The 13,510-nt window shown below is 38.2% G+C and overlaps 2 protein-coding genes across 16 annotated transcripts in view; one reads left to right on the forward strand and one right to left on the reverse strand.

Annotated features, from left to right (window-relative positions):
- Window positions 1-5,899, forward strand: part of CORIN (corin, serine peptidase) — a 219,541-nt gene extending 213,642 nt beyond the window's left edge. For all 8 annotated transcript variants that reach the window (XM_075930473.1, XM_075930474.1, XM_075930477.1 and 5 more), the window contains 2 exons: window positions 3,347-3,480; window positions 3,940-5,899. In XM_075930473.1, the coding sequence (XP_075786588.1) occupies window positions 3,347-3,480; window positions 3,940-4,122 (317 nt within the window). In that variant the 3' untranslated portion in view covers window positions 4,123-5,899. The remainder of the gene's footprint in view (window positions 1-3,346; window positions 3,481-3,939) is intronic.
- The window catches only part of ATP10D (ATPase phospholipid transporting 10D (putative)), an 82,519-nt gene continuing 70,177 nt past the window's right edge, over window positions 1,169-13,510 (reverse strand). For 7 of the 8 annotated variants that reach the window (XM_025187433.2, XM_025187427.2, XM_075930467.1 and 4 more), the window contains 4 exons: window positions 12,999-13,079; window positions 12,659-12,763; window positions 10,753-10,940; window positions 1,169-9,407 (listed from right to left, as the gene is read on the reverse strand). In XM_025187433.2, coding sequence (XP_025043218.2) covers window positions 8,900-9,407; window positions 10,753-10,940; window positions 12,659-12,763; window positions 12,999-13,079 — 882 coding nt within the window. In that variant the 3' untranslated portion in view covers window positions 1,169-8,899. The remainder of the gene's footprint in view (window positions 9,408-10,752; window positions 10,941-12,658; window positions 12,764-12,998; window positions 13,080-13,510) is intronic. The other variant, XM_025187436.2, reaches the window with a different exon arrangement.

Here is a 13,510-nt window from a genome sequence, read left to right on the forward strand (position 1 = left end):
GGCCTCTCATACATAATCCATACTAATAATAATACTCACAAGGCTATACTTGTGTCTAGAACTTAGCTTGTAAAAGATGGGAACCTAAAATTAGGTTGCTAAATCCATATTTCAGCAATGATATATGTAATGTGATTAAGAGTATTTCACATCAAGGAGCTTCTATTGAGGAAATAGCCTGAAAATCTTGGCTATAGTCTTGTTATTCAAGTCTTGGCTTATTGCTTGACTACACAAGATTTTTCTTTATCAGAACTCTCCATAACATGCTGTGGCCTTGTGCCACTATTTATTCCACCTCCTCCATAATCCCAGGGTGCCTCTTTTCTGCACAGAAAGGTTTTGCCTTGTTCTTGTTAACTGTCCCATAACACTAGTTTTTACTTTATATAGCTACCAATATGAAAATTAACTGACACAGAGCATAAGGAAAAATGTGATGGTGGCCCTGGCTGTTAAGTCTGTTCTGCTTAGTGTGGTAGTTATGTAGAAATATTTCTTTATTTATTGTAATAGTTAGCAGGGGCAGGAGGTAAACCCTGAACTATGGAGAATACAAACATTACATTGAACGGTATTCAGGTTCTAATGGCCATGTTAAACATGGTAACACTGCTCAAACCATTCCTTTTATAACAGTCATATTCTACAGTCCACAACAATGAATTAAATGCCACTGACTGGTGTAATCTGTTTGCTAACAACACATCCGTTCCGTTCACATACAGCCAGTCTGTCTAAGGTAGCAGACCCAATGACACACAGGTGATTCTTCATACCATTTTTTGTTGTTGCTGGCCAAAGCTGTCAGTGCCATCACTTTCAAGTTAGTGATGCAAGAAATAGTGACTATGAAATGTTAAGGGAGATTAGAAAGGCTATCAAAAAAAATCTCAATAATAGTGGAGGATTTCAACTATCCTCATATTGAATGGGTACATGTCACCTCAGGATGGGATGCAGAGATGGAATGTCTTGATACCTTAAATGACTGCTTCTTGGAGCAGCTGGTTCTGGAACCCACAAGGGGGAGAGGCAGTTCTTGATTTAGTCCTAAATGGAGTGCAGGCTCTGGTCCAAGAGGTAAATATAATTGGATCGCTTACAAATAGTGACCATAATGTAATAAAATGTAATGTCCCTGTGGTAGGAAAAAGACCTCAGCAGCCCAACACTCTGGCATTTAATTTCAGAAAGGGGAACTATACAAAAATGAGGTTAAACAGAAAGAAAAGGGTACAGTGACAAAAAGTAAAATCCCTGACAGTTGCATGGACACTTTTCAAAGGCCCAACTTAAATGTATACCCCAAATTAAAAAACACAGTAAGAGAACCAAAAAAAGTGCCATCGTGGCTTAACAACCAAGTAAAAGCAGTGAGATAAAAAAGCATTGTTTAAAAAGTGGAAGTTAAATCCTATTGAGGAAAATAGAAAAGAGCATAATAAACTCTTTCAAATTAAATGTAAAAATATAAGAAAAGCCAAAAAGTATCAGCCCAAATCCCTGCTGGGACTGCCACGCACAGGGGCTGGTGCTGGCTAGGCAGGCAGCCCAGCTCATACTGGATGCAAGACAAAACCCCTCCTCGTTTCTGCAATTTAAAAGGCTGTATAAGCCGGGCAGCCTGCCCACCTGGCTCCTACTACGTTTTAAATACAGAACCACAGTGGGGTTTGGTCCTACACCCAGCGTGAGCCAGAACTGAACCAGGCTGCCTATTGACTGAGTAGTCAAAAATTCTATCTACTACTTGACTAGTTAAATATCCACTTCTTAATATCCCTATTTCAAGCATTGGTCAGACTAGTTAAATATCTACTTCTTAATATCCCTATTTCAAGCATTGGTCAGACTAGTTAAATATCTACTTCTTAATATCCCTATTTCAAGCATTGGTCAGTATTATAAAACAAAGGTGTTCATCTTGATTGCATAGTGATTTGTATTCTGGGTTTAACAATTCCCTTCACCTTTTGAGTTTTGACAGAAATTTACAGCTGGGAATAAGCCTCTTTGGAACAGGATGAATGGTGCAACAGGTCTTGCTCTTCCCTGGTATGCTTGTAGGCTGTGTCTACATTGGCAAGATTCTGTGCAAAAGCGGCCACTTTTGCGGAAAATCTTGCCACCTGTCTACACTGGCTGTGAGTATTTGCGCAAGAACACTGACGTTATAATGTACAAAATCAGTGCTTCTTGTGCAAATATTCTGACTCTCCCGCTCAGGGATAAGCCCTCTTGCGCAGGTGTTCTTGCGCAAGAGGCCATTGTAGACGGACGACGTTAATTTCTTGCGCAAGAAAGCCCGATGGCTAAAATGGCCATCGGAGCTTTCTTGCGCAAGAGAGTGTCTACACTGGCACGGATGCTTTTGCACAAAAGCACATGCCAGTGTAGATGCTCTCTTGCGCAAATACTTTTAATGGAAAAACTCTTCTTTTAAAAGTATTTGCACAAAATCTTTCCAGTGTAGACGTAGCCGTAGTGTGTGGTGGGCTAGCCTTGCCATGAACTAAATACTTATGTAGACAAACCCTTAAAGTGACTGTGGATCATATGAAGCAAAATGCAGAACTATGTAGTACATAGTTCTGCATTTTGCTTCAGCTACACCAGACTAACCCGGCTACATTTCTATTACTATTCTACGTGGATCATATGGCTACTCATTAAAAGTTTCCTCGTGCACTTTGAGTCACTCCTATGTCAAAGTGCACGAGGGAACTTTTAGCATGCAGGAGCAGGGTGAACGGAGACAGTGCGTGCAAACTAGGTTCACACCCCTGCTTGCCATGAACTAAGGCTTCATGCAGTCACTGCCCCCTACCCATCAAAATCCCTAGAGTAACTCAGTCAGCTTCGAAGAGCTTATTACACCAAATTGGAGGTTGACAGTGTTGTTGTGGAACCTGTCTTCTGAGTCACAAGCATATGCTCCCTAATTATGTTTTCTCTTCAACTCCAATTTCAAAAGTCTCATTGCATGTTGGCTCTCTCCCCAGTTTGCCAAATCTAAGCCTAATTGATGTGAAGGCACAATATAAAATGCTCACATGCATACCAGCATGAAAGATGAGCCCATCCCCACACATATACCATTGTCCTATGAGCTTGAGAAGCATGAATCCCTGTGTGCAGGTATACATGAAACTGTCCCCTTCTGTGTGGTCTGTACTGGTGAGAGAAGTGGAAAATCAGTTTTTTTATATTAAATATACATTCAAAGTTAATTTTATCATACTGTTAAGTTTAGCCTACCATAGTAGAAAATAATGTTGCAAAGTTGAACATAAGTATTTCTGTTTATGATAGTGCATACTTTGATACAGATTATTTTTTTCAGTGCCTTTTAAACTTCAAGAAGGAGAAGTTCGTATTATTTCTCTTGAGCAATGCCAGTCATACTTTGACATGAAAACCATCACCAACAGGATGTTATGTGCAGGCTATGAGTCTGGAACAGTGGACTCTTGCATGGTAGGTCATTATCTGGGTAGAAATTTGAAGCAGATTTTAAATAAGAACCTATGGTATTTCAATAGGCATTGGAGGTTAGTTCTAATACAGAGGTAACAATTTTCATAGACTTATGTAGGAAATAAACATTTTAACCAACTATTTATTTCTATTTGTAAAATACACTGCTTGGAGTCTCTAAATAGTAGAGTATGCTAAATAGTAAGCTGATTTTTCTTTAATTTGTGTGAATATTAAATAGCTAATGTTTTGTATGAACATACCAGCCACCCAAACCTTATTATTTGACAGTCAAAATATTACCTGCATAATCTGCATGCTGTTGTACAGGTTAGCTGAAACCTATTTTTACAGCTGCATTAGTCATAAAAAGCCAATTTCCTAGAAACTTCAGCTGTGTCTTGAGCCATAATGGCACTGGCTATAATCTCCATGGGTTGTTTTTTCCTCCCATTACAGGGCGACAGTGGAGGACCATTAGTTTGTGAGCAGCCTGCAGGACGCTGGACATTGTTTGGTTTAACCTCATGGGGCTCAGTCTGCTTTTCCAAAGTTTTGGGGCCTGGAGTTTATAGCAACGTGTCACACTTCATTGAATGGATTGAAAGACAAATATACATCCACACTTTTCTATTAAACTAATGCCAGAAGGTTAGCATTGTGCTGAGATACGAGAGGCAAAGATCATTGGCATTTAAGCCTTGAAGATTGTGCAATCAAGAAATTAAAGAGAAAGTTACAAGTTCAGTATTGTTGATGAAGAGGTATGGAAAATGCAGCATCAGTGAATTGACTAAACACTCTGCCACTGAAGATGCTGTAAGGCAGGACTAATAATTTTTGTAATCCTTTTCGATTTTCCTTTAGCTGTGTTACCATTCCAGGCACAATAAAGGTAGAACCAGCCAATTTTCTGCCTTTCAGACATTTAAATGAAGCTGTAGCACACACTTAGTAAAAACGATAAATGTTTTAGGGGAAAATGAACAGTAATAGTAGTAGTATAGTTTTAGCCCACAATTCTTTCAGTGAACAATAGAATCAATACATTCTTAAAGATGACACTGAGGTCTGTACTAAAATGAGCCCTTTTGCTACCTCAAGTTTGCTCCCATGTTAGCAAAGCAGGGCTTTATTAAAAAAAATACAACAGGCGTGAGAGACTATGTAGTTCTTTGAGACAAGTGATAAGTGGATTTCTGGACACTGTCACAGTACAATTAAGTCACATAGTTCAGACTACTGTAAACTGAAACATTTACCTCTGAAGTTCAGTATCTTCAGTTTTGATGAATCTAATGAAAGGTATAGAAATATTCACTGTCTTCTTATATATTAATAGGATTATGGATTTTTAAACTACTTTTAAGTCATTGTTGTATTACAGTTTCACTATGAGGAAAGAAAGCCCAGTGACTTGACAGTATGTTTCATTTGATATTATGGGTTTAGGGGACAGCAAAATATGAAAATAACTCTCCCCTGACCTCCAAGTAATACAGCTTTATCCAAATTTCTTCAATTCAGGGCTTCATCTGACTTGTGCAAAAAGAGAGAGGCTGTCAACATTCTAATCTTGAATGCTAAAAGGTATAGAATTTACAATTTCCAATTGTCCATGCTCTGTCTTTCTTAATAGGACCAGCTCCTCCACTGGTGGTCATTCAGCTCCTCTCTTTTATTAAATTTGTCAGCGTCACAGGGTTATTTTTTTTTTCAGAAAAAAAAATTGAAAAATTTCATTAAATGAATAGCCTGTCCTGACTTCTCTGTTCACCAAAAATATAATTAAAGTTGGCTTTGATTTTATTGTAAAGCACTGGAACACTTACAGCCCTTCTAATATATATGTAAGCACTGCCAAAAGATAATATTTAAGGTAATTTCCTATTTTCTCATTGAGTATATGGGTCTTGGCCTGCCACCAGCTTTCAAGCAACACTCCCCAGTAACATAAATGAGTTCTGCTTAAAATCTGATGGCACCATGTAACCCATTGAATCGTATTACCTTTGTTAGGAAGTTGTGTCCCAAGTGGTGTTAGAAAAGTTTTTTCAAAATTATTTCTGCTGCAACATTCCATGTAAAGATATTTGTAATTTTATAAATGTATTTTTATACTGCTTTTCCCTTTCTATGTGCACATGAAAATACTCTATCTAGGTTTTAAAGAATCAAACTTACTTCCCCTTTCTGTATATTGTCATATCTATGACAATCAGAAATATCTAACAAGCTTATCCCCATTTTAAGGTGATAAACACACATTTATTGCTTCACTCCTGTCAACTATTGTGCCACATGGAATTAACATTGCACCAACTAGACAACTGTGTTTATTTCTACTCCTGTTAAACAAGTATGTATAACATTTCTCCAATAATTTCTGTGATTCAAAATAAACATGTTTTTATTCTTGCCAGAGACTCACTCAGTTCAGTTAAAGGCAAGGCTGTTCTTTTACTCTCTTGTGATCCTGTGTTTCAAATAGCACTGAAGTCACATTGACACACATGCGCCAACCCGTTAACCCCACCACTGCTAGCCATTTCTTAGCACAGAATTGATTCATGTTTTGTCTCTACAACTTCAGTGTGGTAGCTACCCATATTTCTCCTGGGTATTAGCAATACAGAATATTAATAGGAGGATTAAGTGTGACTGCCGACAATTATTTTGGATTAAATTAAATTTTTGTAGTGAGAAATTTTAAAAATCCACTTAGGGCATGTCTATATAGCAGGGAAAAAGTTGAATTAAGCTATGCAACTTCAGCTACATGAATTGCGTAGTTTAAGTCAAAATAGCTTGGTTTTTGGCGCCATCCACGCAGCAGGAAGTCGAAGGAAGAGCACAATTCCTTCAACTTCCCTTACTCCTGGTAAAATGAGGGTTACAGGAGTCAGGGTAAGAAGTCCTCCGGCTCACCTTTATTTTGAAATAATGGCTTGCTGTGTAGATATCTTTATGATTTTGGGCCTCATCCTCCTTGATTGGATCCACCTTGTCATCTCCAGCCTGATCCTGGCCTGCATATTTATACCTGCCTCTGGAAATTTCCACTACATGCATCTGACGAAGTGGGTCTTTGCCCACGAAAGCTTATGCTCCTACACTTCAGTTAGTCTAGAAGGTGCCACAGGACTCCTCGTCGCTTTTGTAGGGATCATTTACACAAAAGTCTTTTTAAAAGCCACTAAACTGTGTAAATGCAATGTTCTAGACCTGGTCTGAACTTAAAGTTAGGCTGACTTTCTGGGGTGCGGAAAATTCTCTCTCACTCACACACACACACACACAGACAGCTGAGTCAGAGAAATAATTCTTCTGTCAACCTGGCTAGGGCTGCTTTAAGAGATTAATTAAGATTGATGGAAAAAACCCTTCTGTAGCTGCTCCAAGTAATGATGCTACAGTGTCCTAGCTGTACATAGTGTAAATTGGATGTGTGTGGATGCGGTTTTATACCAGTTCAAAAGTAATATAACTTATTCCTCTATGCCAATAAGCATCTTTACGTAGATATAACTATTCTGTTAGTTTTTGTACCTTTATAGCTAAAGAGACACAACACTGTATAAACCAGGTCTTTGTTTGCTAAAACTATGGCTCCAGCTTTATGAAGAAGTTTGGAAAGTCAGAACTATCTTGGCTTTTAGAAGGGAGTTGTTTTTTTTTAAATTCCTAATTAGAGGTATTAATTCTAGAAAAACTGAAGTACAGCTTTTCTGAAATCCTTTTGCAGAGCTATTCAGTAGATTTAGTTACATATAGCAGTACTAATCTGTTCTTCCCTTATATTTACCTGTGACATTAAGTACCTTTCCCAGACCTGATGAAAAGCTCTGTGCAAGCACCAAAAGTAAATGGTCCAATAAAAGATGTTACCTCACTCACCTGGTTTGTGTAACATCCTGGGACTAACATGCCTACAAAACACCAAACAAAAAACACTGAATGATCACAACACATGGTGACCTGAATTTTTATGGACTTACTATGCCTTTAACTACCAGTTCAACCAATCCTCACAGCATTTGTTTAAATTGTTTCAGAAGTCTTAAAAAGATGAGGAATAACAATGTTAAGCTACCCAAGGAAGTCACAGTTTTGGCAAGCCATGGTGCTTGGGAAGGGGGATTTATCTTAGACTGCATCTTCATTAACGATTATCTGTTTCTATCACCAGGGTCACTACAACAGAAGGAACTTTCCTAACCAACACTAATGAGAAGATGATTAGTCAATCGGTAGGTAGAAAGGTAGGACTTATTTATCCCCATAATCACAGGCTATATCTACACTATAAGTTTTCTCAGCAAAAAATATGCTAATGAAGGACTAATTTGCATGAGTCACCATAATTTGCATATTTTCTGCTGATCTGTTTTTGCGCTGGGATTTTTGTGCAAAAACAAGCAGTGTGGATGCTTTCTTTTTGCACAAAAACCTCTTTTTCCACAAGACTGGTAAACCTCCTCTTTGGGGCATAAGGATCTTGCGGAAAAAGTAGGGTTTTGCGCAAAAAGAAAACATTCACACTGCTTGTTTTTGCGCAAAAAGAAAACATTACCTGCTTGTTTTTGCACAAAAACCCCAGCGCAAAACCGGATTGGCAGACAATATGCAAATGAATCCCCTCATTCGCACATTTTTTGCTGAGAAAACTTATAGTGTAGATGTAGCCTAAGAGACGAACAAAACCAAAACAAAACATAGCAAATAGGAATTATTGACATAACCTCGCCCACAACAGACATTCAGAAAGCAACTTAGCCCTGCTTGTGCCAAGCAGCTCCAGACAGACATTAGAATATCCAGCTCCTTTTCTTTTAGTTGCACTGAAAGAGTGAGAGCTGATAGGATATCGAATGGTTTTTTTTTTTTTTTTTTTTTCCTAAAATGGACTTTGAACACAGGCAATGTGTTCTGTAAGTCTTGCTGGCATGTGGGTGTAAAACTATCACACAAATATTGCCATCACAAAGAGAATGATTAGGATAAAAAATGTTTTGCAAAGTGGTTCCTGAAGAGCACAGTGGACCTTGTCAGCACTAGTTGTCATGGTAACATCGCCACAGATGAGACCATTGTAACACTGGATGGGGGTCAGGATGACAGTCAGGGTCAACTGGTAAAAGTGTTTCCACCAGGACAGCCTTTAAATTACATTACTGTCATTTTTATCAAAGTTACTATGTTATGCAGTTATGTACCAGAAAAGCTTAGTTCTTAAAGCTGATATTTGCAAAATGCTTCATGCCCATTTAGACCTGGACACTTTGAGTTATTTAAAATATTTAAAAAATACAAAATGCTTCTGAATAATTTTGCACATCAACTGACTGACAAAAAATCACTACCAACAAAGTCCTAAACGTAATGTAATGCACTGATTTTTTTTTTTTAAACAAAACAGTTAACATTCTGGCTTTGCAGCGTATGTTAAAACATCCTGTTCACTCAAAGCACATTTCAAACCTGCCTTATTTAGTAGAGGAATTTCACTGTGGCCCTTAGCAAAAGTAAACTCCGGAAGGCCGGATGATATTTCTGAACAGGTTTCCTCCAAGGAGTTCAAAAATGCAGTTCTCTCATAAGTCTGGCTGTTTGCATCCCTGGACTCATCCTGTATGTCTGATACAAAAGACCTCTCTTGAACTGACCTGCCTGGTGGACAGGTAGGAAAGGGTGTCTTAGCCGCTGGGATGTATAAAGAATGGTCAGCGCTTTCTCTTACTGATGCATCTTCAGCAGACTTGGAACATGTACAAGTGTCCTGGAAGCCCATGCTACACTTCCCAATACGATCCTCTTTCCACTTTTTAATTGCTTCCCTCTGCTCCTTGGGCGTCAGTCTGTCAAGGTGCTTGGCTCTCAACATGGGAGATGGAAACAATGCCCCTTGAAGAACTCTGAACAAATACCTGGAATATAAACAGGGATTTCCATTAAGCCATTCCGAAACAGATTCCTGCTCTTCTCAGCAATGCTAAAGGGTCTACTGAACAGAAGCAGGCAGAGAAATGAGAGGTGGCATCACTCCTATCACCCAGGCTGCCTTGTAATCCAAAAGCTGCAGTAGCCCTTACAGGAGTGACCTTTAAGCTTGCACATAAGTAACTGTACCTGCAGTTTTACACTAGAACAGGTTATTTGAACCAACATTTTAAAAAAAAAGTCACCACTGATTTCTGTGCCTCCGTTTTTGCGTGTTGGACACAACACTGACATTCAGGAACAGTGTGTACTGGCACTCCAGCTGAAGTAAGTGGGAACTGTAGGCTCCTGCATGTTTCCAAACAAATACAGTCTGTTCTGGCAGTGCTGCTCAAACTTTTCTGGCACTGGAATATTGAAAGTCACTCAAAGAATCTTATTTATAAAGTCTAAAAACTTTGCATTTAGTCTACCGTGAAAAATCAGCCACTCCTAAAACCAGAAAACATTGTGTTTCAAACATTGTGATTTAAAATAGTATCCTTCTACCATGGTTCATTATTGCTCCAGGAAAAAAAAAAGGTCACTGTGGGCATTGTTTTTAAATTAATTCAGGAGGGAAAGCAAATGGTTAGCAGCACCATTTGGAGCCAAGCACAGTACAGAAGAGAGTATGTGAGCTTTCCTGACTGTAGCCCAGACCTACAGTTTGCTGGTTTTTAGGTGCAAGGTCTGAGCCAAGGTTGACAATGAAGTAATGTGTTTTTACCTTAATGCAAAAATGTGCATCCTATGAACGCTGTGCCCCATCCCACCATTTGGAGAGACAAGTTGCATATCCCCAGCAATAATCTCCTAATAACTCTTAGGAATCCAGAGAGATATTTATGAACATTTTGTCTGTTTACAAAAATCCTGGTTTCAAGCTTTTTCAAAACAAAGAAGAAAACAATGGAAAACTGTTTCTGTAATAAAAACAGACTCATAAATAACTTCTCTATTGCATGTGAATGATTCACTCTGCTGCCTTCTATAACTTCTTTGGATATAAATTCTGACCTTTGAAAAACGGTTAAGGTACAGTTATTGGTTTAAACACAAGAAGCAAGATTTAGACTAAATCATTATAGCAATTATGTACTTGTTTAAATTTAACTGAAGAAGACCCTTATTAACAATTCCTTACTTACATATGGGTTTATTTATGCTTACAATGCAAGGCTGTACAATTTTATATCTTCAAGTAGAAAAGACCAACTAGAGAGATGTATAGCATCATAGCTTCAATGAAAACCAGAGCTGGTCAATAGTGGTTGTAAAACAACAAAGTACCTGGGTAGAAGAGCAACACAAGTAGTAATGATGCAAACTAGATAAAACACCGGGTCTGTCACATGTTTTTCCATGATCCAGTAGGGATTTGATGGTGGATTGCAGGTTTTGCAGGTTGCTCCAAAAGTCAGTGCAAAGACAAAGTAAAATAAGATGCTGCCTATCATAACAATGATGTGTATCCAAGTCTGTAATGTGGAAAGGAAGTACAGGAGAAATAAGACAGGAATCAGAGACTCCGTATTAAAGTTGTTACAAACAGTATAAATATTCTTTTATATACTTTTATATATGTGAATGTGCACACACACACATTCACACCCCACCTTGAACTGAAGTAAATAATAAATTAGTTCAAACAGACTCTTGATTTAAACTTATTTTTGTCTATTAAATATACAACTCATGATACGATAATACAAGACTATTTAATGCCAATTGCTTTAGATGACTGCATTACTCATAAGCATCAGAAAAGGCCTTCTCAAAAAAGCAGAAACACAAACTTCACATGATCCTCCCCTTTACAGTTTGCTTTGAGACAAGTACACAGTTATTCTGTTTAGATTCTGTTTTGTTGTGCAATTTGTCTAACAGCTTGCTGACCTCTCTAAATGCCAAAAAAGTTCATTTTGCCATTCAGAGAACAGAAACATTAAGAGCATCCGTAGTTTGCTAATAAAGGGATTTTTGCACTCTCCAAATCCTACATAAAAAGGCATGGGTTACATACAAAATCTTTAAGCAACAAGGCTATGTCTACACTGGTGCGTTCTCACGCAAAAACTCTTTTGCAGAAGAGTTCTTCTGCAAAAACTCTTCCAGAAGAGAGCGTCTACACTGGCATGTGCTTTTGTGCAAGAGATGTGCTTTTGCGCAAAAGCATCCATGCCAGTGTAGACTCTCTCTTGCGCAAGAAAGCTCCGATGGCCATTTTAACCATAGGGCTTTCTTGCGCAAGGAATTCGTGTTGCCTTTGTCTACACTGGCCTTTTCTGGAAGAACTCTTGTGCAAGAGGGCTTATGCTGGAGCAGGAGCAACAAGCCCTGATTTTATATATTAGAACGTCAGTTTACTTACGCAAGAACACACGGGCAGTGTAAACAGGCAGTAAGTTTTTGCGCAAGAGCAGCCGCTTTTGCGGGAGATCGTGCCAGTGTAGACACAGCCCAAGACTTTAGAAAGCAGCCTAATAGCCTATTGCCTGTGAAACAACTTAAGAATGAGCCTGTGTCTTTGTTTTCTGCACTGAGTAAGCCACCACTATTCTTTATCCTCCCACTTTGAACAGGACAATGACATTTTTCTCCAGAATTAGGACAAACAGGAAAAAGTCACAATTTTACCCTGGCTTGTTTAAAAATAAATTAATCCAATCAAATGGGAATGCTATCAATTGTTGCTCTAGATTGTTCAGACTTAAACACCTGAATGATAGTTTAATGGCATAAAACAGCTCCTTCTCTTCTGGCAAGGAAGATACCTTTGAATTGTTCATCTTGTTTACAAACAGTTTATCAGTTCCCAGCATCCAGAATTAGCATTCCACATTTGGGAAATCAAGCCTTAGGAACTGATAAAAGTAGGATATATCAATTCTGTTTTCCCCTTGGCAAAACTATACTTACAGAAAGCAACATAAGCTGTTAAGAGCAGAATTCTTTTGTTATTGATTAACATTATTGGTGGCAGATCTTGCTTGCCTTATTCATGTGAGTAATCTGGCTGACTCCAAAGAGACTAGTGCTAGAAATACTGCTTAAAATGACCTGCATTTGATCCTTAATATATTTTTTGCTTTCATATAGGGAGAGATTTCTTCCATTTTTTAACTCTAATAAGAGTTGTATGAACACACTAGGGAGAGAATGTACTCTTTAGAATGCATAAAAAAACCACACTTACCAAAGTTTTACTCTCAATTAGGAGATGCAGTAATATTATGAAGAGTGCTGCTGTGTTTAATGGGTTTCCAAAAGAAAAGATGTCTATGTCAGAGCCATGATATGTCTGCAAAGTAAGATACATACTAATTGATATGTTCTCTGCATATACCCCTAATATTTTGATATTCACACTCACAGGGATATAAACAGCAGCAATACTGGATTTACAAAACAGGCCCCATAATCATCCTGAATTTTAAGAAGAGTATGAGAAAATTCAACCAAAACCCCTTTGGTTTAAAAACATACCAGTAGAGAAAATGACAAGTGTATTAATACAATTCAAATCTAGTACTTACAAAGTAAGGCACAAAAAAGCAAACCAGACTTTGGTAAAAAGCATCCAGCAAGGTGATCCAGAAAGTTGGAGGTGAATATGCCTAAAGAGGAAATACAGCCTCAGTGACATGAAAAAATCCCAGCAGTCTCAGCTGTAATTCATTTCTGACTCTGGGAAAATTACATTACTATCATCATACAGAATCTTGTTTGCTCAAGCATTTGCAGCTTTACTTACTGCATTTTAAATACTATTTTCAGACGATACAGAAGTGAGCCCCTCCAGAGCCTGCAAACCCCAAGCTCCTAATTAATATCCCACATGAAGGGTCATGTGTAAACACTGGACAAAAAGGGGACATTTACTGGTTGTCTACATGGGGAAACAGGCTAAAATAGCCTTTGCAGAACAGCTTATTTTAGTCAATTTTCTCATGTAGACAAGCCCTTAGTGAGTTGATCAAGGTAAAAATGAGAACACTCACTGTAGGCTTTCAACTAATAACCAGAGATTAAACCAAGAATCAGATGT

This window comes from Pelodiscus sinensis, chromosome 5 (assembly GCF_049634645.1).
Source record: "Pelodiscus sinensis isolate JC-2024 chromosome 5, ASM4963464v1, whole genome shotgun sequence".
NCBI lineage: Eukaryota > Metazoa > Chordata > Testudines > Trionychidae > Pelodiscus > Pelodiscus sinensis.